The sequence below is a fragment of the Meriones unguiculatus genome, chromosome 7 (assembly GCF_030254825.1).
Source record: "Meriones unguiculatus strain TT.TT164.6M chromosome 7, Bangor_MerUng_6.1, whole genome shotgun sequence".
NCBI classification, from domain to species: domain Eukaryota; kingdom Metazoa; phylum Chordata; class Mammalia; order Rodentia; family Muridae; genus Meriones; species Meriones unguiculatus.
In genome coordinates, this window is record NC_083355.1 from 74117183 (window position 1) to 74144374 (window position 27192).

A 27192-nucleotide genomic window follows, 5' to 3' on the forward strand; every position below is an offset into this window, starting at 1 on the left:
TCGTTTAATGATTTGTGCCAAAGGCAAGTAATTTAGGAAGGGGCCAGCTTGTAAAAGATAATGTTTCCTCATGTAGCACAAAGAAGCAGCAAAAAAAAAAAAAAAAAAAAAAAAAAAAAAAAAAAAAAAAAAAAAAAAGAGGAAGAAATCAATGTCTGCAGATGGAAAAAGCTGGAATGATTGCCAACAAGAGAAAATTTAAAGATTAACAATTCTTAAAACTGAAATCCTAGAGTTGTTCTTAATAACTGTTTTTCCCTTTATCAGTCAGTGAAACACTCCATGTCATAAGCACGTTTTCATGTACCAGGTTACTGTTTTATAGTACTTTTTGTTCTTCACTGACTTACCTGGAGCATCTAGAGCATTTCAGCAAAAGGCTGTGACGAACCTAATTGAGAATAAATTTTACTAGCTTACAATCTGCTCTTTAGTGGGTTGTTAGCTACTACTCATAGCATACGCTATAACCCAGGGCACATAATTTTTCTGTTTTTAAGTTAGATGAAGTGGAGTTTGAAATTCTTACCTTATTTTAATGTCATTCCAATGAGTACTTCACCGAGGTATGTATGTGAAATCTTTGTCAATTCAAATGTCTTTATAAGTATGATAAATTTGATATAAGATTATCCCCACTTTATTCACTCTCACGCTACTCTTCAAGGAGAGGTATGTGTGACTACCACTATAAATGAACACTTTTTTGACATAAGAAATGTGCTCAAATGACTAAGGTTTTCTGTATCCAAATATGTGATATATATGTATATATACATATACATATATATATACATATATATACATATGTGTATATGCATATATATACATATGTGTATATGTATATATACATACATACATATATACATACATGTATATATTTGTATATGAAGCACATAACAAAACCATAAAAAAGTAAATCAATTTATGATTCTATAAGAAAAGCTCAACTTTTTGATGTTAATGCTAGTATATTTAGAATTTTTTGACTGCTTTAAAAACAAACAAAAAATGTTAAATGTGAGTAAAAATCATACTGTGAAATGTCAACTAATTAATCATCAGCAATTATGTAATATACTTTTACATATGTCAGTGAATATTTAAAATAGTATTTATAATTAATAAATAATATTAATAAAATAGTAATTGTTTTAATTATATAATTACACTGATAATAAAACTGAAGAATATAATTTATCAGTGTTTATGTAGCGATGCTGTCTAAATTAAAATGAAAAATAAATAGTACATATATAATCATGATTAATACAATCAATAGTTCTCAATCAGGTGATAGCATTTTTCTTCTTTCGTATGATATTCTTTTCCTTTATTAAAAATTACTTATTTATTTGTTCACTATTTTTTTCTGCTGCAACCCCCTCCATCTTCTCCTCCCAGTTCAACACACCCTCCCTCTTTTCCCCCTAGGCCCTTTCCCTAGTTCCCTGACAGAGAAAGACCTCCTCCCCTTCTATCTGACCCTAGGTTACCAGGTCTCATGAAGGCTGGCTGCATTGTCTTCCTCTGTGGCCTGGTAAGGCAGCACCCCACAGGAGGAGGTAATAAAAAACCCAACCACTGAGTTCATGTCAGAGACAGCCCCTGTACCTAGAGCAACAATTAAAACAGCATGGTACTGGCATAGAAACAGACTGGTGGATCATTGGAATCGAATAGAAGATTCACAAATAAACACATATACCTATGGAAACAATTTTTGACAAAGAAGCTAAAACCATACAATCGAAAAAAGATAGCATCATCAACAAATAGTGCTGGTCTAATTGGATGTCTACATGTTGAAAAATGCAAATAAACCTGCATTATTATTAATCAACCTGCACAAAACTAAAGTCCAAGTGAATCAAAGACCTCAACATAAAACTAGACACATTATCTGTTAGAAGAAAAAGTGTGGAAGAGCCTTAGCTCATTAGCACAGGAGAAAACTTCCCGGACAGAACACCAACAGCATAGGCTCTAAGAGCAACAATTAATAAATGGGACCTCATGAAACTGAAAAGCTTCTGTAAAGCAAAGGACACCGTCATCAAAACAAAACGACAGCCTACAGATTGGGAAAGGATCTTCACCAACCCTATATCTGACAGAGGACTGATATCCAGAATATAAAGAACTCAAGAAATTAAACACCACAAACCAAATAATCCAATTAAAAATGGGGTACAGATTTTTCTTCTTTTTAACAAAACGTGATAATCCTATAATGAATATTTTATATCCGATACTTAGGAAATCATACAGCTGAATACTTATCACTCATAAATATATTGCAAAAGACTGTACACTGCAAAGAAGGTAACAGATTTCAAAAGTCCATCAGTTTGTATTCTTAATCATTCTGCATTTGTGTTTTAAAATAGAATTTCTGACCCACACCACAATCCAATTTAGACTGGGGAAGAAAGTAATAGGCAAAGTAATTATTCCAGTCTGTATTTATCTCAGACATCTCTGTCACCGAAATCCCTAATTCATGAACCATCAGACTTCTTTTTTTAAATTAAATTCTTATTTGTTAATATTAATTAAAGTTTATTAACTTTGTATCCCAGCTGTAGCCTGCCCCCTCATTTCCTCCCAATCCCACCCTCCCTCCCTCATCTCTTCCCTGTTCTTTTCCAAGTCCACCGATAGGGGAGGATCTCCTCCCCTTTCATCTGACCCTAGCTTATCAGGTATATTCAGGACTGGCTGCAAAGTCATCTTCTGTGGCCTAGCAAGGCTGCTCCTCCGTCGGGGGCGGGGGAGGTCAAAGAGCCAGCCATTGAGTTCCTGTTAGAAATAGTCCCTCTTCCCTTTACTGGGGAAACCCACTTAGATACTGAGCTACCATGGGCCACATCCGAGCAGGGGTTTTAGGTTATATCCACACATGGTCCTTGGTTGGAGAAAAAGTCTCATAAAAGACCCCTGGGCCCAGATATATTTGGTCCTTGTGGAGCTCCTGTCCTCTCCAGGTCATACTAACACCCCCTTCCTTCAGACTTCTAATGCGGAGATTTCATTCAAATTCAGGTATATTTTTCAGAGATGAGGCTATAGTCTCCCTAATTAGTTAGCTAATACCAGGTGTTTAGCCCTGATGAACACAGTTTACATAGTTATGATTAACAACCTACTCTAACATTTAGGGTGCAATTCATCTCTCTTTTTTGTTTGTTATTATTATTTACATTTTATCAACTCTGCATCCCAGCTGCACACCGCTCCCCCATTCCCTCCCAATCCCACCCTCCCTCCCTCAGCTTCTCCCTGCCCCTTTCCAAGTCCACGGACTGGGGAGGACCTCCTCCTCTTTCGGCAATTTATCTCTTACATACTTGATACGATGAGTTGTCCTTTAAAAGTTAATATTTCAAGGTCATTTAGTAAAGCACGCTTTTTGTGTCAATGTGAAAATGACAGAATTTGATGGCAGCAAGCTGGGAGAGAAGCATGAAGCCAACTTCTTCATGATTCCAGGAAGTTAATGAGAATCCCAAACACCAGGAGACTTTCCATAGAAAAGAAATTAAACTTTAGTTCTGTGAAATTTAGGGGCTTTGTGATGTTCAGCTGTAACACATGTGAATGGCAAATTTAAATCTTCTTTATAAGCAAATCCAATTTGCATATACTGACATATAAAGTACTTTGACTAAGCACATTAGGTAAGATTTTTAAAGAAAGTTTCTAGAATATTATATATATTCTAGAACAGGTCTAGTCCAATTATATTATATATTTTTACTCTGTGTATTACTCTATATATCATATATGTGTTTCCCCATATATATGTACATGTGTGTGTGTGTATAAACATATATACATATACTATGGCTCTCTAAACACAAATTTTGTCCATAGTAATAGATATAAATTCAGAGAAAATACTAAATGCATCTAGATCATCTAAGGGGCAAAAATGACCTTGTAACCATGGAAGTTTTAATTTAAAATATTGTCAATATAATTAGACCAAAAGCTGTCAGCAATTTTTACATTTATAAAATTGACTCATACAAGTATTCTTCATACTTTGTAAAATGAATAAAAAGAAATTATTGAAGATATGATATCTAGCATTACAATCTATTCTTGATACTATTAACCATTTAATATGAATTTAGTAAGGATATTAATTACCTCTGAATAGAACTAGATGAATGTTTAGGGAGGGCGTACGAAAGTAGCATGCATGTATGATTTGAGACAATGAATTTCTGGGTATCTGTTGTGAAATATTATCATGCCAATAACATCTAAAGATTCATCTGAAAAATTGCTTCAATTGGCAATTCTCTCACATAAGAGAAGACATATTTAGTCTAAGTAGATATACATCTGACGAAAAAAGTAAGATATATTGCACTTTCAGTGCCTTGAAAAATATGATATCTGATGATTTCTGGTAGGATAACATAACCTAATTCTCCCCGTAGTGTAAATATGTGGTTTTTTTTGGGGGGGTGTAGGTGGGTGAGTGGGAGTGCATGATAAATCTAGTATGCGTATGTTTAATGTACATGTATTAGAATTTCTGTGAGAAACATGGTCAAATGAAGCGGAGAATTGCCTTTCAGTCAGACAGTTTCAGGTACCTTACTTAAAGCATCCTTCGTAAGGGACTCTTCCATAAGACTTTTCTCACAATTTCATGGGGCAAATGAGGAATAACTGAGATCACAATAATTTAGATGGGAAGGTGGTATGCTCATTTGTTAATACATAAAGAAAAAAAAAATGGTGGGCCTCATCCCAAGGCATACTGGAAAATCAGTATCTGTAAAAGACTGTTGGCGCTTAAAATGCCATATTGTATTAGTAATCTATAGAATCTTTAAAAAGAAGATTAAAATGATTCATCTTTTTTCAAACTAAACCTCAAACAAACCTAACTCCGCAGAAGAAAAATTGGTTAACATATTTGTTGGCCGTCAAATTTAAGCATTATGTGAAAATTCTCCAAAATTCTCTAAGGTGATACCTATCAAACTGAAGAGAAAGTAAGAGACAATATCAACATCCAGTAATCAAAATGATGTAGAAATCAGTAATTGTGCAGGAAAATGTTCATGGCTAGCTTCAAACTGTGATAGTGCCTATTCAAACATTATACGCAGTATGTGTGTACACATTACTTATGTACATGCATACATTTCTAGTATAAATTTTACTCAAAACCATTCTACCATACATTTATAATAGTTTCTGTCTCTGTTACATGAACAAGACCCCGAGACACAGGGACCTTTCTGTTTGGAAGGGGAAGCTGACATTATGTAGGTATCTGGTCCCAATGTCACCCTCTAATCCTCTTGAATGAACCCATTCTTATATAAATTTCTCTTGTATATGTCACTACTCTTGGACTACTTACAATAATCTCCAGATAATACAGGGGTTTTTTTTTTTTGGTTTTTTTTTGTTTGTTTGTTTTTTTATCCTGTATAATTTTTGGAAATGGTCTGTATGATTGATTCTGAAAGCTTTGGAAGAGGTAGGAGACTCAAGCTATGGTGACAGGTGAATAAGACCCCTCTCCCTCTCCTTTGCACTGCCAGATGCACGGAGCCAGACTAGATACAGAAGTAAGTCTCTCTAGCTCCTTGCTATGAGCCAGGAAAAATCATCTTCAGGAGCCGCTGCCAATAGTATGCCCTTTAGACTTTGGCCAGAATGCTAAGCCCCAGCTGTTCAGTCAGTCTGCTCTAGACAGCCTGCTGGCAAGGAAGCACCCAGTCAACTATTCCAAAGAGGAAATATCAACTCAAACTGAGGAGCTTACAAACACAAGTGTTACCTCTAGGAACGGACTAAAACATGATGATGACAACACAGGGCTTTTTGTTATTGTTGTTGTTACTAGTTTTTAATGATGAGAACATATTTAAATAGGCTCCCAAATGGAACTGGATAGGGAATCATAATATTAAAAAAATATAAAAATAAAAAGTCTCCTAATCCTTTTTTTTTTTTTTTTTTTTTTACCCAGAACTCATTTAAGATTATCTAGAGAATGAGCTGGTGCTCTGAAGTGTGAATGTTGCAGGGAGACTTCCCTGGCAATGTATGACTCTTCTCAGGTTAAAGAGAAATGAGAGCTGTTATCAAGCGCTCTGAAACAGTCCAGTGATGGCAGGGCCAGACGGAAGGTAATTTGAACCTAAAGTTTACAGTTCAGAATATGTGCAAGTGCAAATCAGTGTTGTAACAATGGGGACCCAGTGACCTTTTCTTTCTGGGAACTGTCTCTCACCAATCTCCTTGGCTTTTATTCCACTTTCATCCAGTCTGATTCTAGATATCTTATTAGGTCTTCTAATTAAAAAGTTCAAATTGTAACAACACCGAAATTTTTGCGCTATACTAGAGTTCATTATATATATGGTTTTGAAATATTTGATGAAATTATTTCACTGGGTTCTCTTAAACTTTAAATACCAGTCTCTTATATTGAATTTTATAATTACCATATTTGGTTTCTTCAGGTTTTGTTGTTGTTGTTGTTCTTGTTGTTATTTTTGGAATCATTGTTTGTAGTATGTTTAATTATTTTCAGCCAACTTTTATAAAATTAATTTTATTAAAAACCAGTTCTTCTTTAACTCATATTTTGTTAATAGCAAATATAATTACTCATAATTTTAATCCTTGTAATTTTTATTTATAAAAACCTTAGAAATTGTTTTGGTTATGTTTATGCTTTTAGACTTTACCAAGAAGATTAAATTTGCAAAATGTAGTTGATCATTTCAGTCATAATCGTGATTCTATGAGGCTATTTACCTGTCCACCTATCTTCTGCCATCTATTTATCTATCTGCCCATTAGCTTACCTATCCAACAGCTTTTCCTATTATAGGCTTTCTAAAAAATTAGTGCATCATGGCTGAATCGAGAGTTCCTTAATCTGTAAGAGCTGAGAGGGGCAGAAGCAAATGACAAGGTGACAATGGCGACTTTGTAAAACCCCAATCTTCCCCCATTCTCTTCTGTGGCTGTGTCACCCAGATCTCTGTCTTGATAACACAGCCATTAAAATTTGTAAATTCTCTTTTAAATTAACTTACATTCCCGCCATATGTCAACACCAGTGTGAATCCTGAAGTTGTCAGATTAAGTATATGACAGTAAGGATTGTTAATTAATGAATAAAAATACTTGAGTAGTCTGTATACAAATCATATTTTCACATTATATGTATAACTTTATGGATTTATTTATGTACAAGTCTTTCTTTTGATCCTGTGTGGTTTTTTTCATATTAAGTGTAATTTCAGTAACTTTTAAATTTCCAAAGTGCTCCCATAGCAATGGGAATATCACTTAAGAATATTGCAGCTGATGAAAATGGAAGTTCAAACACATTTAACACCTGTAAACATTTATTTGAAACGTTTATGAATGTTGTGGCTAAGAATAAGAAAGGAGCCATGCACCACATTCTTCAAAACAAAGCCTCCCCAGGCACAATTACATCATCATGAAGTCAGGTTCTCCACATTCTAAAATAAACTTTTCACCATATGAATTGTTATCTTACTGAACTATTTTTGTAGTTGTCTTTTTAACAACTTTCTTAGAAGTGTGTTCTACATTTCTCACGATATAAAGCCCAAATTTTCTTGTTTCATCTTGAGCAGTTGAACTCTTGATCAGTGTTTAGAAATTATCACCCTTATCATTCATTCTAACCATTTACATTGGAATCAGACACAACACACGCACACACACACCTGCACTCACCAACACAAATATACGATTCTGGCTTAATATTGTAAAATATAAACATTCAACTTTCAGGAAAAGTCAGGGTCTCCTGTCGTGTCACAGCTCAGGACTCACCTGTGGGCGTGGATGCCCTGTAACCAGACAGGTCAGTTCTAGAGTCTCTCCTTCCCGGATGGTGTAGACTCGTTCAGAGTAGCGCTCCTCTTCAATATTACAGGCCAATCCCGAGTGCACAATCCGAACCGTTGGGGGAGCTGTGGAGTCAGGAGGAAAAGAGGCAAGAGGCATGAAAACCTAACAAATCATCTCCACAGGAACCTATTTTCATAGAGCCAGCCCCGTTAGCCCAACACTTTGAACTTTGTCAAGTGATTCAATATTTTCTTGGCAAAACACTTCTAATTTATCTACCAGTCACCACAACGTTCTGAAAATGGCAAAGGGCAGTGGAGAAGTGGGAGAATATTGAGGCCTCTGAAAAACCATGTCCTTACAAGCCCATGTGACTAAGCTGATTGTTAAAATGCAGGAAAGCCCCTTCCTTTCTGAAACTGAAACTTGAAGAAGATAAGCAATGATAGACCTGGAGCATGCAACCTAAAAGGAGAAAGACAACTGGAGGAAGATGGAGGATTTGAACTGAAGACATGGGGATTAGTCAACTCAATTTACAGTCTCAAGGACCTAAGGGAGGTTCACGTGCAGGGACAGAATGCTAGATTAATTAGCATTGCCTGCTAACACCTGCAGTAGTATGAACAAACGACACTCTCTGAATAAAGACAGCAGCAAATTATTGATAACTCAGTCTAAACTTTTAGTTCAACACCACGTAGGGAGCTGTCTATTGTCCCATTTTCTCTGGCTTCAATGCACAACGACCTTAAGAAGCATGACTGGATCTTATTACCCAACCACCAGCAGAAACTCCTCAAGTGATGAGAAATACTTAGCTAATCATACATGTTGTCTGAAATCAAATACAAACTGACAGCTAGGAACTTCAGAATGGGGGCCTTTGCCATTTTGGAACACAACATTTTTGTGTGTAATATATTTGCTGGTGAGAGAGGAAATTATCCTAACTGAAGGGAAATGGAAAGGTGGCCCGCACATGTAGAGGGCAGCAATCAGAGACTATCCTGACAAGAATCTCCACTCTAAACAGCATTGGCCTTAGGAGAAGCTATCAATTTCCAATTTCCAAAAGAAAAAAAAATAGTTAGAATGTTTGATTTTTTTTAAATTGGGATAAAAATCACAAGTTCTATATTTTTTTGGAAATGACCTTCGTGATTCTGTGAAGAGGAAAAGAGACTACCTTAAACTTATGAAAAATTACTTTCCGGAAAATTCATGTTTTTGAAGGGAAAATCTTTTCTAATGTGTAATGTTTTGACATATACCACTTAGATTCATAGGCACTCACAAAGATGAATAGATGAAAGGGTGTACATTTTCCATCTTTTTAAAATTTAGTAGAAATGAAGATAGATAAGCCTGCATGGTAAACATAAAATAAGACCCAAAATACAAACAACAAGCCAAAGAGCAACAAATGTTTGTATTCTTTGCAAACAAGCCTGATATTAAAATAAAAATCAAGCTGTTCTACAATATCCATCCCAAGAAGCTGCAATTTGGGATTGAAACAAAAGCCATTTTTAGAAGGATATTTGCTAACACTTCAGGTGGGTAATTCTTGTCTCGGTGCTAGTTATGGATACATTTCCTCAGTACACAGAACGATCTGACATTTTTACCACCTTTTAATGTGATTGTATTGGTTCTCCTACCCACATTACATTATTAGAAATATTTCTTATAAATATTTTTAGACTTAAGGAAAATATCCCAAGGGATAAAAGATTCTTTTATTATTTTAAAGTAACCGAACAACGGGACTGGAGAGATGGCTTCACATTTCGGAGCACTGGCTGCTCTTTCATAGGATGTGGATTCTGTGCTCACATGATGGCACACAATCATTTGTTGTTCCAGTTCCAGGGTATCTGACATCCTCTTTTGGCCTCTGCAGGCACCAGACACTCAAGTGTTACACAGATATACACGCATGAAAAACAAGTAAAATTTTAAAAGTAAACAAACATAACCTGAGCAGTAATAATATTAATAAACATGCTAACATGGAAGGAGGAATTAAAAAACAAAACAAAACAAACAAAACTGGAGAGCACTAATGACAGCTAGGAAATGGAGAATTAGCCTCTCCCAGGAATCTTCCTAATTGGTTATTGAGGACAAGTTGGTCAACACTGACACCACCTAAACACAAGCCTCACTGTGGACTTATCATTAGTATCACTCTATCTCTCTCTTTCTCTCTCTCTCTTTCTCCCTCTGTGTGTGTGTATATGTGTAATAATAGTAATCAAAAGGAAGGAAGCCACCAATTTGAGAGGAAGTAGAAACAATGGGAAGGATTAGAAGGAGGAGAGGGATGAGGATAGGTGAAGTAACTATATTTTAATTAAAGAAAAATAAAAGCAAAATGTAACCCACTTTACATTATTTTATTGGTTTAAATTAATGATACTTAAATGAATTCAATTTAGTTTGGGCTATAGGATCACTTGGTTCAAAATTTCTACCATTGCTTTGGACTCTGTGTAGACATTGAAGCAATTTCTGATTTCTGAGGTCCCGTGACATTGGATACTCTTACTGAGGCTCTGGATGCTCTGGTGTCTCATGCGACAGTTCCCTAAATCACTGCAGACTGTGATCATGTTTAGCATTCAATTTAGACAGATAACCCTAGCGTGGCACACATTTTGAGTCATCTGCCTTGCATAATTAGACACATAGTATGAAAGTTAACACTGGGATAAAAAATAAATGCTTACAAAACAAAATAAAAATAGAAAAAATTAAATAGAAAATATAGATATTTTCTTTAAATAAATACCTATGCTAAAATTAGTCTCATAAATGATAGTCCACATATATTAATACATCTAATTACATAGTTACATGACATTCCTTCTACACTAATTTGTACTTGTCATGTTTTGTTTAAATTTCAAATCAATACCCAGTATTGTTATTTTTAAGATATATCTTTCAAATGCTTCATTATGCAAATAAGTATCTTTAAACATTTTAAATTATACAGTAGCCAAATTGTGACATTTATAAGGGTTAATTTTATGCTGTCTTCTATATTTTTAACACATTCTAGGGAAAGGTAGCTTTTTATGTATTTTAAGCAGGAGCCTACCATCTACCCTGTAGGTGATAGTTTGCACATAGTTTTCAGCTTATCTTCCTGGTAACCATTAAATATATTCTGAGTATTTTAGATGCTCAGTGCTAAAGTGAATATTTTGGATATTTGTATTAGTTACTTTGCCAGATAAAGCATAGCTGAAAAAAGCTTTAGAACTCACCCAAGTCATGCTCTTATTTCTAAATTACAAAAAGAAAAACAAGGACATCAGGTGCCTGACATAAGGCTTTTACAATTTGTAGCCTAAGTGACACAAAGAAATCAAGCAAACTAACCAACCAACCAACCAAACAAACAAACAAACAAACACTGGTCCTTTGTTCCTTTTGAGTCTTTGTTTATTGAAACTGTATGTGTTATCATCACACTGAGATTTTTAATAACGTCCAAAGTAGGCTTAGAATAGGCTAAATAAAGAGGAAGTACTGTGAAATTATTTATGAAGTACGGTACTATAACTCTACTATCAGCGCTATATTTGTGCCAAATGTGAGAAATAAAACACCCTTCTAATCCACCACCCTATCTCCAGACGCTTCTAAGTCCCACACACCTATAGCGGTAAAGATGTTGTTTTTCGCTGACACCTCTATCAATGATTGAGTAAGACACTGACATTTGAATCATGTTTGTTTATAAGTTCTCCCATCTAGAGTCCTTTTATTGTTTTCTGTATCCATATTCATCATGAGGTCTTGTATTACCGAGCACAATGCTTTTCCTCTTTTCTTTTCCAGAAGACCTGTATTGTCTTCTGATATTTTTTTTTTCTTAACATTCCAACTTAATGGTAAGCACTTTTAGGCTAGAGGGGTGGCTGAGAAATTAAGAGGTCTTGCTATTCTTTGAGAGGATCCAGAGTTTGAGTCCCACTATCTATGTCAGGAGACTTGCAACTATCTACAACTTGAGCTCCACAAGATCCAACAATTTTTTCTGACCTCTGTAGATACGTAAAGGCACATCCAAATAGCTCCAAACAGCTCCAAATAGCTCCAAACCCAAGCATTGCTAGGTAATGTCACATTTAATATCTGCCACACATCCTGTAATTGAGAGTACAGTTATTAATAGTGTCTGTGTTTTGTGTTTTAGCAAACAGTCCTAAAACTATAAAAGACCTCAACTCTCTCTTTTATTAAAATATCAGCTATTATAGTACTGGATTTATTTACATTAAATGAAATTTGCTATATAACAATAAAAGGTATGCCTTTTTCCTTCGCTTTGTTGGAAAAAGGCTCAATTCATCATCTTGAAAGTGAAGCAAAGGTTATGAGTTCCTTTGCCCTACAGTTCCAGCAATGAATTTAAATGTTAAAATGTTGCATGTGACTCAGATTCATCCAAATTTTCTTAAAGTAAACCAAATCTCATTTCTTTCTGGATGCTAATCATACTAGAAACCTCAATTCAAAAAGTTATTTTTTGTTCTAGAGGTCAGCTTAAAAGAGCAAACATGGGTCATATGTTATCTTGTTAACATATACTTTTGAAAGCTAAGCCCAATTTTAATTCATTCAGTTGGAAAAAAAATCACACAGATAATTTGCAAATATCCTCTATGTCACATTCACCATGCACTGATATGAGAGGGTGAGGCTGCATGCGAAGGTTAATGTGTACAGGAAGTATACTACTGTATACATGAAGGTACGCCTTCAAAGAACTTACAGCCTGCAGTAGCTGCACTCTCAGGGGAGGGAGGGGAGATGGTTATACAGAAGAGGTAGAGAGCCAAAAGAAAAAAACTAAGAGCTATTTTGGAACTAAGCTAAGAACTAAAACTGCCTGGAGGAACACAACAGGCTTCACAAATTCAGTGACATTTAACCTAAGTTTACAAAGAGGTACTGTGAGAATACAAGCAGGGATACATTCCTGAGGGGGGAAAAACAGCATGTTGAAAGATATATCCTTAATCAATTGGTGTTGAATTCTAGAAGGAATGATGTGAGCTTGTGGCTCATGCACTAAAGACAATCGACTATAAATTTTGACTCTAGTATGGCTCCCCCAACTTAGCAATTTATCTACAGGTACAAGGAAGATGCTTTTCAATGTTTGGGAGGGACATGAGGAAGAGAGACAAAGTCTTGATGCAATAGACCATAATTAAAACAGTGTGAAGGTGAAGGTGGGTAGTGAAGACAGCACTGCAGGTTTACCTGGCCTTGCTAAGAAAAAAAAAATCTTTTATTCAGAATAAAAGTAAGGTGAAGAATTGCTACTCCATTCCAGTGATCAATAACCTACAAAAAATAGGTCCAGTAATGATACTTAGCTTAAAGGAGATTGTCACACTACATTCCCAGAATTAAAAATTCAGTTAAAAGCTACCATCATTCTTTCAATTGACTAATTCATTTTATTTGACATATGAAATATTATGATTCATAATATTTCAAAAAAATGTGTTTCCTTGTGTCTCTTCCTCCCTTTTCCACCCCATCCTCTCCCATAACCTTCCACTACCAGTACCCTGCCTTTTTTCATATCAAATACATTTTATTGCTTTCAAATTCCTGACATCACATATTCTCCTTCTCATCACCCCTTTTGTAGTTTGTAGCCTACAGGCATATTCACACCCACTTACATGCTTATAAACATTAAAAGCTGAGATCCACTCGTGAAAAGGGGGTAGGAGAACAGAAGGACCCAAAGGGGACAAGAAATGCCACAAGAAGACCAACTGGGTCAACTAAACTAGACACATGAGGCACACAAAGATGGAAGCACCAACCAAAGAGCATACATAGACTGTAGCTAAGTCCCTATACCTATGTAATGATGGGAAGTTTGAACTTCAAGTGGGTTCCCTTGTAAGTTGAGTGAGTGTTATCTATGATATGAATTCTCTAGAAGAATTATCTTCTCCCTAACAGGGCTGCTTGTCTCCCTAACTGAGGCTGCTGGCCTCAGTGGATGAGGATGAGTTCAGTCCTGATGAATATGTGTTGGTAGGGGCTAGACTTCCCTTTGTCTGAAGAGAAAGAGAAGGGGGAGAGAAGGAAGTGGAGGGAGGGACCTGGAGGAGAGAAGGGAGGCAGTTATGATCAGGATATAAAGTGACTGTATAAATATTTAAATAAGAAAAACAAGGTGTAGGCTAGGCATAGTGATGAATACCCACTTTAATCCTAGTATTCTAGAGGGAGAGGTTCCCGAATCCCAAAAGTTAGTTTCCAATTAACCCAGGGATACATAATGTGATTAGGGAGGGGGTATGCGAATATGTAATATTTGTTTATTTGAGTCAAGGTCATTTCGTTATATTACTTCTAGTTCCGCCATTTTCCTGAAAATTCACGTCATTTTTCCTTACGAGTGCATAAAATACCACCTTACGTACCACGCTGAGAAAAACGACTTAATAGAAGGCACTCTCTTAGCCACCTAAGAGCACACGTAATTCAATGAAAGGAGAAGCCTGAAATGAGGGGCCCTCTACGTAAGCTGTGGCAGATTGTGAGAGTGAGGAATTTGATGAGAAATGTTTTAAAGGTTAAGCCTTTCTCTAACAATCACACTTCCTGGAGTTTATGCTGTTATTATACAGCAATCATTTTGGTATTAGTTGTCTCTTCTCTAAGAGCCCCAAACTAGAGAGCCTCATCGTTGAGCAGATGGATTCAATGCCTCCTGAAGTTGCTCTATTCAAATTGGCACCAGAGCCCAGGAAGGTTGCACCCCGGATGTTGAGTATGGTTTTCCGGGTTTCATCCAGTAGCAAATCTCTTTGCCAAACTTATTAGTTCTATAAAATTTAACGATGGATAGTAGACATAAAATAGAGATAAACATACTAAAATCTATACACATAAAAAAGCTAAGCAAGAAGGAGGACCCTGGTTAAGGTGATCAATCCTCACTCAGAAAGGCAAACAGGCTACATATCCAGAGAGGGAGAAAACAGGGAACAGAACAGGAGCCTACAACAGAGAGCCTCTGAAAGACTGTACTCAGGAGGGTATTGAAGCAGATGCTGAGATTAATAGCCAAACTTTGGGCAGAGTGCAGGGAATCTCATGAAAAAAAGGGGGAGACAGAAAGACCTGAAGGGAACAGGAACTTCACAGGGAGCTCAGAGGTCTTTTCTTTTCTTAGAAGGCTGAAAAACCCAAGAGTCTTTTCTGAGATTGGTACTCCAACCAAGGACCATGCATGGAGATAACCTAGAACCCCTGCACAGATGTAGCCCATGGCAGCTCAGTCTCCAAATGGGTTCCCTAGTAAGGGAAACAAGGACTGTCTCTGACATGCACTCAGTGGCTGACTCTTTGATCATCTCCCCCTGTAGGTAGAGCAGCAGCCTTGCCAGTACACAGAAGAAGACAAGCAGCCAGTCCTGATGAGACCTGATAGGCTAAGGTCAGATGGAAAGGAAGGAAGGCCTCCCCTATCATTGGACTGGGGGAGGGGCATGGGAGGAGAAGAGAGAGGGAGGGTAGAATTGAAAGGGGAGAGGGAGGGGGCTACAGCTGGGATACAAAGTGAAAAAATTGTAGTAACTAAAAAGTTAAAACTTAAAAATAAAAACATAAAACCTAAATGAATAAATCAATAAATTTGAAGGGTATTTTAATATTTTCAAAATTTAACATCTGTATTGGAATAAAAATTTTAGACAACCATCTTTTAGGATATGGGGAAAAAGTAAAAATATTTAGATATCTAAACTTTTAACATAGAACAGCTCAAATAATTATCCATTGTGATGTAACTACTACCACTCATGGAAATCAGAGTGAGGCTAGGTTGATTTTTGGTTACCGTAAAGATCAGTTTGCATTCTTTCATTAATTAGTGTCATCATAGTTACAGAAAATGTTAAAGAATACACTGAAATATGTAATTTTTATACATTAATTATTGACTAGTATAAAAATGACATATAGAATGCTTTGACTTTATACATAGTAATTTATGATGAATCTAATTTACAGATTAATTGAAAGAAACAAATGAAATTGTGGTCAAATTTTCATTTCCTTTATTGGTTTTCCACTTTTCTTAGATTCATCTAGATGTGCTATGTAATAGTTTTCAGAAAGCAACCGGAAGAACTCCTATGATGCTCAGCACTTAGTGTGACATTTGAATAGTTTGATAATATAAAAAATAGAAGAGACCTTGAGAAAACCATTGCCTTTCTAAATATAGTGTGACATATTTGAGAAACTAAACATTTTAAAGATACTAAAACTTCATCTGTGCAGGGGTTCTGGGTTATCTCCATGAATAGTCCTTGGTTGGAGTATGAGTCTCTGGGAAGTTCCCTGTGTTCAAATTTTCTTGTTCTGTTGCTCTCCTTGTGGAGACCCTGTCCTCTCCAGCTCTTACTATTTCCAAGTCCCAATTTATTTCTAATATCAGAGATCAGACCTCTACTCTTGCCTGATGCATCTAAAACAAAAAGGGGGAACTGTAGAGAGCTACGTAATGCCCTGCCTTAAAGATGGAGCTGGTTTCTGCCTTCCACCTTCCCGATGGTAAGTGCTCTCTGTCATGAACAATTCCACATTTGGCTAAGGCTGAGGATCTGGCTTGCTTCCATGTATGTGGACCTATCTGCATTGCCCACGTGGCACCCCTGGGTTGGCTACCCAGAGGCTATTTAAGCTGTGGGCTGGCTTTCCCCAGGGTCAGATGATTGTTCAAGGTTCCTGAATAAACTGCATTGAAAATAAAAAGATACTAAAACTTTATTTTGAAGTTTCTTGTATATCTTGTTTAATGCTGTATATTAAGCTTTGCTTTTTTGATGTTTCTCACAAACTTCTAAAACTCCATACACAGTCTATAATGATTTTCTTTTAAAAAACAAATAAAAGTACTCATATATTAAAAAAAAAAGAAAAAGAAAAGGAAAAGAAACAAAAAAACTTCCAGCAGAATGTTGCACCCTCTTCTCCAGAGTAACTCAGCTTAGGCTACTGGTACAGATAAGGATCCTCCTTGAAACACAGTCAGGAGGCAGGTTGGTCTTGTTAACTGCAATTGGTAGGTCACTAAATTACTATGCATAGTCACTCCTATAGGAAAAAGTAGAGCTGAGTTAAGCAAGGAGGAAGTAGAGACTGATAACGATATTCCAACCAAGGACCATGCATGGAGAGGACCTAGACCCCTTGCTCAGTTTCCAAGTGGGTTTTCTAGTAAGGGAGGCAGGGGCTGTTTCCAATGTGAACTCAGTGGCAGGCTTTTTGATCACCTCCCCCTGTGGTGGTGCAGTCTTTGCCAGGCCACAGAGGAAGACAATGCAGCCTGTCCCGATGAGACATGATAGGCTAGGGTCAGATGGAAGGTGAGGAGGACCTCCACCATCAGTGGATTTGAGAAGTGGCAGGGGTAGAAGAGGTGGGGAGGGAGGGAAATGGAAGGGAGTGCAGGGGGGATACAAAATGAACAAACTATAATAAATAGATAAATAAATACATTTTTTAAAGAAAGGGGGAAGTAGAGGAGAGGAGATGTTTGGAAGGGAAACAAGGGGACAGAACAGAGAAAACTGCTCTCACTTGGCCAGGAACAGGAAAGAGAATTAGCATTTATTCTATTATACCATTTTGCCTCCTGTCATTCACTTTTGCTTACAAAACCAAAGACAATCATATTCAGAATTTCCCTCCATTTTCTGATTGATTTAAGCTGTCATAGTCTTTTCTAAATTGAATTTCATTTTCTACATCATTTCACACTTAGCTAAGCAGCATTACTGACACTTGATCTCCTTATTCCACCCCTCCCTGTGCAACACATGTGCACAATACTTCTGGGACACGCTGGCTGCTGTTCTTCCTTTCTCTGCTGCCACTCATTTTCAAAACTGTATGAACTTTTTCCCTACTTCATTTTTCACAGCAACCTCATAAACTGGCATTCAAATGTGCATGGGGTTCTTGTCCCGCTATTCCTAATCCCCTGAACACTCCATTGCCCGGCATCCCCCCTCAGCCTAGTTATAGTTCATATCCATTTGTCACAAACACAGATACAGAGATGAAGAATATAAATGATTTAAGGAGAAACAAAGAGCTCGGCGTTGGATGTTAGTGATGAGCAGCCTGATAACTAGATAGTTGGTCTAGAAGACTTAGCATGTTTAATATCCAAATAAATGAAATCTCCACAGCAGTCCATGAAGTGTGTGAAATTAAGAGGGTAGTGATCAAGCAACAGCAATGGAAACTCCTAAACATGTAAGGCAAGGAAAAAAGATTGGGTTTTCAAAGTCTTCAAAGTGGAAGGAAATCAAGGAAAATATGTGCTTCATAAATGACCCAAAGGGAAGCAAGAGGACATTTTTGACAGGGTTTTCATTCAAGAGGAGAGGAGACAAAAGGTCATCACCTCTGAGAGTTTAAACATGCTGGCAAATATTGAGTGACATAGGTTGCAGAGATGCGACATCAAAAGATGAATGATGTTAGAGCTAACTGAGGGGAAAAAAACTCTTGGTAGGACAGAGCAGGGTGACAGTGTAAACTAAAGCTGCTATTGAGGTTAAGCGATATGTACAAACAGAATTGCAGCAGCATCTTGGAATCTCCATTTCCAATATTACTATTTTCCAACACAGCAGTTCACAGACTCTTCTGCTCTTCTCATAAAGTGATATTACCTAAGTATCTATTGTATTTCCTTCTTTCCCTTTATTCTTTACCATTTCAACTTTTCCCAACTTGTTACCGTACATGGTGATATTTCCCAAAGCTTTCTAATCACTTCTGTAAAAGAACAGGCAATCAGGATTTATCTCCACAGTATATAAATATGGTACATGTGACTCATATAATAAGCAAAACCACACTCATCTTCTCATCAACGGACCTGTTCTTGCTTTGCCTTCATAGTCTAGCTTTTAGTAATTACAGTGCACATTAGAAGGAGCCTATGCACATAATCGGCTAACCTCATCTTTGCAATTAGCTTTGTGTCCTGTCAGTATTTGTAAAGCCAGAGTGAAAGTAAAAAATTCTACTTTGATAAGTTTCTGTGTCTTTGTTTTTTGTTTTTGTTTTTTTTTTTTTTCCCATTGTGTTTTTCTTTTTCTAGTTTCTCAGTTTTTTGTTGACCCAATTCTGCTTCTGCTGCAACGACCTTTTGGAACAACACACTTATCTTATACTTCAAAACGATGTTAAGTGACATTTTCCCATCCAGTACTCACTGCATCTGTGAAAACAGACACATACCCAAACATGCACAAAGGCAAGCTTCAGTTTACATACTGCTGTCTTTCAGTAATGGTCTCAAATAACTGACTGACTGACATCTTCCGCTAACCTGATTTCAGTAAACTCCAAAAGGCAACATTCTGATGTATAAATAGCAAACACATTGTTCTAAGTCTGATGTTAACTCACCTGCTTCCCTCCCCCCAAACCCCGCCCTTTTACTTGTTTGGAGATAACCAGTTTTAGAAGTATTGTGAGCTTGTCCCTTCTCTCTGAGCTTTCCCCACCTTCCAAATTTGGTTAATACTGTATTCCTGTTCACTAGAGACAAAATAATGTTCTAAAGCTTCTAATTTAATAAACAACAGAATGAAAGCAGTAAGAAACTATTGATCACACTAAATTTAGTCAAAAGATTGTTCTAACCTTGTGGCTGTGATGAAAGATTTTGATTGTGACAGATTTTGGATATTTCGTATTAAACTCTTCGGTGTTGTTATAAATGAGTTGAATCACCCCAGAGCTTCCAGAGCTCAAAGGCAAAAAAGAAATTTAAGCTTAAAACTACTAGTTTTGTTTTGTTTTGTTTTTGCAGGTAACCATTAATATGTTTAAGTTAATTTAATTTGGTATTTTCTATAAACTTAAAGCAAATTATCCATTTATATGCTATATGTTATTTAACAAGTTATATAAAAGCTAGCCTCCAAAGCAAAACAGTGACATCTATCAACAATTTAATTTTGTGCATTTAATTTTAGTGTTAAAAAGATGAACTAATGAAATAATGTCAAACACTAAGAAAAGCATTGTTTTGTGTAATTCTCTTGCAATATCATTTTAATATGTTCAAATCGAGTTTCTCACAACATATAAATTAAATATAAGATATAATAAAAGTAAGAATTATCTTCCATAAAATCACATTTCTGTGTCCTTTTAAATGTCACCTATTAATATCTAAATCCAAAGACTTAAATTCATTTATATGTTTTAAGAAAAAGAAAAGTACATATTTCAGTGACTGCAAGGTTTCCACTTCCCTTTCATGCTCAACATTTGCCAGTCTTTGACTTGGAAGCCAGAAGAAATTTGGCCATTTCAAGCGGGGACATGGTTGGGCCTGGCTACTTCTATTAAGATGCCGCTTCGAATCCTTCCACATTCACCCAGCATTTCCTAATAGAAACCTTTGAATTTCTTTACTAGTATCGGAGAGCCTATCACACACTATATTAATCAAGTGTTTTACTCAGAAGGAATCGAGTGTGTTCTTCAGGCAACTCCAACATGAAGAAATATGAGGAACAACGAAACTTCCTTTCCTTGGATAGGAATGTGATATTGATATGTGGGTTCTGGTTTCATAATTAGTTCCTCTAGAACATCCTGATTTGTTTCTAACCCAAGGTAAAATTACTGCATTTTGAAAAACCAACAGTGGCTGACAGGTGGCTCAGGTGTTAAGCGCACTTACTGCGTATTCCAGATTGCTGAAATTTGGTTCCCAACATTCACTTCAGGCAGCTTACAACCACCTGTCACTTCAGCTTCAGGAGGATCCAATGACTCTGGCCTCAGCCAGCACCTACTCTCATGTACACATATCCATAGACAGCCACATAGACACAAATATCCACACAATTAAAATAAATCTTAAACAAATATAACTACGTCAATATTTTGGAAAGTAGGTTTGTGACTGTCACACAAAAATCAAACAACTGTTTGTTGTTATTGTTATTTGAAGATAAGCACAACCCATCTCTCCTATTGCTCTTCTGGTACCATTCCTCTTGTGGGCACAGTGAAGGGAATGGACTGTTATGAGACAGTGTGAAGAGCTGGAACAGGATGCATCCCTGAAGTATGCATCCTTGAAGTGGTCTCCTTTTCTAATGCAAATGTAGGCAAAGTGTGACTCAGGAATTACTACCATGCAGTAAGAGACAGTATGTCATAGAAAGGCATGGATAGATAGAAAGTACTTTTTATTTATTTATTTATTTTGGTTGAAAGGCACTATAACATATTCATACTTCCCTAAAAGTTGGAGGTTTTCCACTTCCTTTGAAGTAACTACGAAGACTCAGCATATAATAGCCAAAGTAATGTTACTCCCATTATTTTCCAACTTGAATCACATATTGCATATTTAGAGAGAACCATTTTTTTTCTGCCAGCCAAGCTCATAAAACAAACAAACAAACAAACAAACAAAAAAACCAAATAGGATTTATTATAAAATGTGCCAAAAATGAAAACTTCATTTTGCTTTTCAAAGAGTAGTGATAGCACACAGAAATAGCAGGATCTGACCAGCTAATGTCTCCAGGGCCTCTTTCCATTGAGAAATGACATCCATTGTCTGTGACTAGTTCAAAAGAGGGCGAGTTCTTCAGCAAATCGGGTCAATGCCTTTAGGCCTCAGAAGAGAGGAAGCAGTACAGCCTTGATACTCACCCACAGTCTGACCAATAAGAAGCATAGTTACACAGACCAAGATTGATATACTCTAGTGAGGGAATGCTTTCAAGGACTCTGAATTTAATAAACACTAAGTTTGTCTTGATCTCTAGTTCTCTTTCAAACTCTAAGAAGCACATGTTTTTATTTTCATGTTTTTATCTGAACATTGTCAGGTATTGTAGTGAATTGCCAAGGCATTAGTTTTCTCCCTTACACTACAATCACATTTCATGTTTTATTGGCATTATATGTGTGTTCCACACATTTTAGTACAATGAATTCTAATTTTAAAAGTTTATTTTTTTCTCTTAGATTTAAAAATTAAGAATACAATTCATAAAAGTGAAAAATCATCACCATCTATATTCTCACGCACAATGACAGTTTACAAAATGACTTTATGTCATAAGAGTTTAGTGGACAGGGAAGGGAAGTGGAGAGGGAGAGGGAAGGAGGGCAGAACTGGGAGGAGATGACAGAGGAGGCTACAGATGAGATGCAAAGTGAATAACTTGTAATAAATAATAATAGTAAAGAAAAATAATAATAAAAAAGAGTTTAAAGAAAATAATCTGTCCAAATCACACAGTGTAAGATGTAAGTAATTATCAGTAAGTGTTAGCCATCAACTCTCATTGTTTAAAATATCAACTTCTCACTATTAGAAAGAAATGCACTCAGTGGAGAATTGCCTGTGGTCTCATTCACCAGGATGGGACACTGAAATTGACGCTGTAGGTATATCTGCAGCTCAAGGTTGCATGACAATCCTGGGAAACCCTTTTCCACTTGCCTCCCCCAGGTCTTCTGTCTCTCAGATTATCAAGACCACACACCCCAAAATAGTTTTGTATTTTGGATAACCAAAGGACAAAAACCTTTCTAATTATAAACTTTTTATATGGACTATTAAATATATTCACAGATACCACTTTTAGAATTTGTATGAGATGATTTATATTAAGAATATTAGTACCTGCCAACGAATAAGAGTCAAAGTTGGCAATTTCTCACAAATCTCAGAATCCAAATGACAATAGCAAATCAAAGGAGTAAGTCATAACATGTAACAGTTGCGTGAAACTCTTTATTTTTTAAAACAATTTTCTTGCTGTGTGTGGTGATGCACTCCTGTAATCTTCAGCACTGAGGAGGCAGACACAAGAGAATCTGGTGAGTTAGAGGCCAGCGTGGTCTACAAAAAGAGTCCAGGATAGCCAAGGCTACAGAAAGAAACCCTGTCTTGAAAAACCAAAGTCTCTGAAAGAGTCTACTGATCAAGGTATTGAAGCAGAGTCTGAGACTCATAGCCAAACTTTGGGCAGAGTACAGGGAATCTTATGAAAGAAGTGGGAAATAGAAAGACCTGGAGGGGACAGGAGCTCCCACCATAGCCCCCCAAAAAAAACAAAAAAAGAAAAAAAAAGAAAGAAAACTGAGCCCTGGGGCTCCTGAAGATAATGATACCCCAACTAAGGACAATGCATGGAGAGGACCTAAAACCCCTGCTCAGATGTAGTCCATAGATTCAGTTTCCACGTGGATTCCCTAGTAAGGGGATCAGGGTCTTTCTTTGGTATGAACTCAATGGCAAGCTCTCTAATCACCTCCCCCTGGTCTTTGCAACCTTGTCAGGCCACAGAGGAAGCCAATGCAACCAGTCCTAATGAAACCTGATAGCCTAGGGTCAAATAGAAGGGGAGGAGGACCTCCTCTATCAGTGGACTAGGGGAGGGAGATAGAGCGAGAAGAGGAAATGAGGGTGGGCTTGGGGGGAGATGAGGGAGGGGGCCACAGCCAGGATACAAATTGAATAAACTGTAATAAATGATAACAATAAAACAAAGAAAAAATAAAAACCAAAATCAGAACCAAACCAAAAGAAAACAGTTTGTTTCTGTTAAGCCTTCTGACTAATAACATTTTCCAAACGCTTGGAACAAGTAATACACAACAAAATAAGTACTTATTGTAGTCACAGTCCCTTACAGTTAAATAGGGCGTTGTTTTATATAAATTCTTTCTGAAAAGTTTGCATGTGTGTCTATGTAGAAATCAGCAACTGCTGTAGATGTCCTCAGTAACACAATTTCCCCCCTTTTAGACAGAGTCTCTCACTGGCCAAGATGAACTGCCTGCCAGAGGGCCCCAGTAATACAGCTGTCACGCTTCTTCAGCTGTGAGATTTCATGTACTGTACCAAGCCTGGAACATAGGTTCCTGATCAAACTCACACCCATGTGTTTCAAAGCAAACTCCTGTGCACTGAGCCAACACTCCATGACTCCACTGTAAGTTTTTAATGCTACCTTAAAATTCTTCCAGTTGGGTAAAACTTGTCTACAATAAATAAGCTTAATCACCAATACAAGTTCTAAAACAGCTAGATTAGTGTTTCTCAAATTCTACTTTTAAGAACAGATGGCCCATGAAACATTTCCAATGCTATCCAGCATAAACTATTTGAAAACTAATTTGAATGATTTAATTTCATTTTGCCTTAGTTTTTATAAATTAATTAATATAAATTTGAGATAAATATGACACAATGTATTCATCCAATTTTGATGTGAAGTGTTAATAGTTTCCCTGGAAGAAGTTTTGCTATTATGTATTTAATTGTAAAATGCATACAATTTTTGGTCCATCTCTAAGAAAATTGATCTGAAGAGATAAATCGTCAAAAACATATGTTTATAAATGTAGACACTTTAAACTCATGAAAGTATAAGTTCATGAACCTTAACTGGAAAAATCAACACATAAAGAAAACTACACGTGTATTTCCAAAATTTTGCAAAAACAAACAAACAGACAAACAAACAAAAAACGGTATCTGTTAACTTTCAAAAGTACAGCCTAAAGTAGGTGGGCTGGAAAGAAGCTTAGTCACCACCATGGATATCAAGACTATAAATACAGGTGCCTTGGTTCAAATTCTCACTCTGACATCAACTATGTTACAGTGGTCCAATAACTTGGCTTTTCCTTTTTTGTGTCTTCATTTTTTTTTCTTTGTATTTTAAAGAAATTTCCTTCTCATTGTCTGTCTGGAAGCAGCTACTTAAGACTCAGTAAGTAAACAAATGTCTCAGGAAATTCCTAAAACTTAAAATATCCACATTTCCTCCTTGAGAAGTGGGCTTTTCAGTGTTAATGATATCTCCCAGCCAAACAAGCTCCTGTAACTTCTCAGTTGGTCATAGCTAGTAATCCCAATAAACTCATTGTTTTTCCAATATGAGCAACTTGGTAAAACCACTGCTTTGATCTGGTGTTGGTTCCTGTCCGAGGGTGAGTATAATTTTGTTCAAAGTCTCTAGAAGAGTTACACAACAATCTGTAAAACTGACTAATAATGATACTTTATCCCTATTTTTATGACATAGAAATTAATATTCAGTGGAACCATGGTAAAGAGTTGGGTAGAGGGGTAATTAGTGAGTATATTCACATTTGTGTAATGTAGACTTTATTTAAAGATGAACATAATCTAAGAATTTTATCTGACTTTTTTAAAAAAAAGTGATTAATAGAGATAATGAGACTAAGACAGTAGTTACAACCACTGCTATGGCTTTATTTTTGGATGGTTGATCAAACTCAAACTATTATTATGTATTAAGTAATATATGAGATTAAAAAGTGAATAATGCATACATTCGATATTACCAGTGCAAGGTGACACAAATGGTACACAAAGAAAGAACTCCATGGAATTATAGAAGGAGCTCAGCATTTATGAGCACTTGCTAGTTTCCCAAAGGACCTGAATTTGGTTCCCAGTACTCATGTCAGGTAGGATGGTTCACAACAGTGTGTAACTCCTGCTCCGGGGACTCTAGCACCGTCTTCTGTCCTCTGCATGTACCTGTCCATATGTGGCATACATTCACACAGACACAGACACACTCACATACGTGCTTGTGCACACACCCACAACACACATTAATGTTTTTAAGAAGAGAAAGAAGTCTGCAAATGATTGCTAATAATAATAATGATATAAAGCAGATGTCTGAAGAATGTTGATGTTTTCAGTCATTTATTTTCACAACAGTAAAGCAAGAACTGCAGGGGCCTCAGGGATGTTGATGTGAAAGCAGATACTATGGTTAGAAAGTTGGGGTTAAAACACCAAGTCAAGGATGAGAAACAAAGCTTGTAACTGGGTATGAAATAGCCAATCTGACTTAATATGAAGACAGACCAACAGACAGACAGACAGATAGAAAAGCTCTCAGAAACAATGCCAGTGCTGCTGGGATGACTGACTACCTTTTCAATACAGGCATATTGGTTTTTTACATAGTCTTGCTTCTAGTGTAGCTATTACCAGACAAAATTTTAAATAAGGACAGTTTCTGTCTCCATCTGTTTCAGGAATGAGACCACAGATTACCTGGGAGACAAGAAGTACATCAGGAAACCTATAAGTACTTCTTACTACTTGTAAGAACAATGAGTGTTTATTGTATGGAGCTAGACTTTAGATTCCTGCATAACTAGCGGGTAGTAATGGTGGCTCAGTGACGAAAGCATAAAGTCTCAAGGTCAACAATTAATGAAGCCACAGTTAGAGATGGACAGAGCACTCACTAACTTAGTGGGTGCCAAGTCAAAAGCAGCAGACCATCCCCTGGGTTTGGTCTTGAGACATGCGTGGAGATCGTGAGCCTTCTGCTGGTTCAATCCATGATAACCCAGAGAACTAAGCAATCTCACTAAAACTGCTCCAACATTTGCCTTCTTCCTGCAATAGCCCCATACACACTCTAAAAGTGAAGGTACGTTAACAACAGTTTTTCCTCCAAGGAACCCTTCTCAATGTGACTATATGCTTTTCAATAATGTGCTTTTTGGTAGAACTAATAAAATGATTTTAAACTTTACTTCTAGGCTTCAGAATCAGGCTGTATCTCTCTTATGATAATAATTTCTCTACTTTCTCTTCACAGTTACTCTAAGTATTTTGTCCAGATAGATAAAACAAAGAATTATAGTTTTCCAGCATGAAATTTAGGGTTTGTATTAATGATTTGGAATCTTATATTTCTTTATTTATCTGGATTTCGGATACTGTACTTTTACGCACCTAGGCAAGTTTGTCTGGGTCATAGCCAACATTTATGCTTATAACTTGGAACAAGTTTCATATACTATGTTATCTGAAGTGGCTGTACAGTCATGTGATGTTGAAATCCATTATCATCATTGGAGTGTAACATGTAATTATTGTCATCTTCCTCCGAAGCCAACACAAACTTCTGTTCTATGTGTCCCCACATTCCTTAATAAAATCCTTCATAGCTTCTGGCAGTCTCTCAACTATACTTTAATTCCTTTCAACTCATGTTTATGGAAAATAGGGTAATAAATAAAATTACAATGAATGACCAAACTCATTATGGTTCAAATCCATGGCTCTGCTCAATTCCCATGTTCCCTATAGTGAAGAATTAATCATATATTATCAGTCCACATTCAGCTCATTTCTCAAATTTCCCATAATCTCTTGCCAATATGCAACACAGAAGTTCTATGTTA

General features: G+C 36.5%; 1 protein-coding gene across 2 annotated transcripts in view; it reads right to left on the reverse strand.

Moving 5' to 3' along the window:
* The window catches only part of Mdga2 (MAM domain containing glycosylphosphatidylinositol anchor 2), an 886150-nt gene that overhangs the window by 481393 nt on the left and 377565 nt on the right, over positions 1-27192 (reverse strand). For both annotated transcript variants that reach the window (XM_060387568.1, XM_060387567.1), the window contains exon 2: positions 7858-7997. In XM_060387568.1, coding sequence (XP_060243551.1) covers positions 7858-7997 — 140 coding nt within the window. The remainder of the gene's footprint in view (positions 1-7857; positions 7998-27192) is intronic.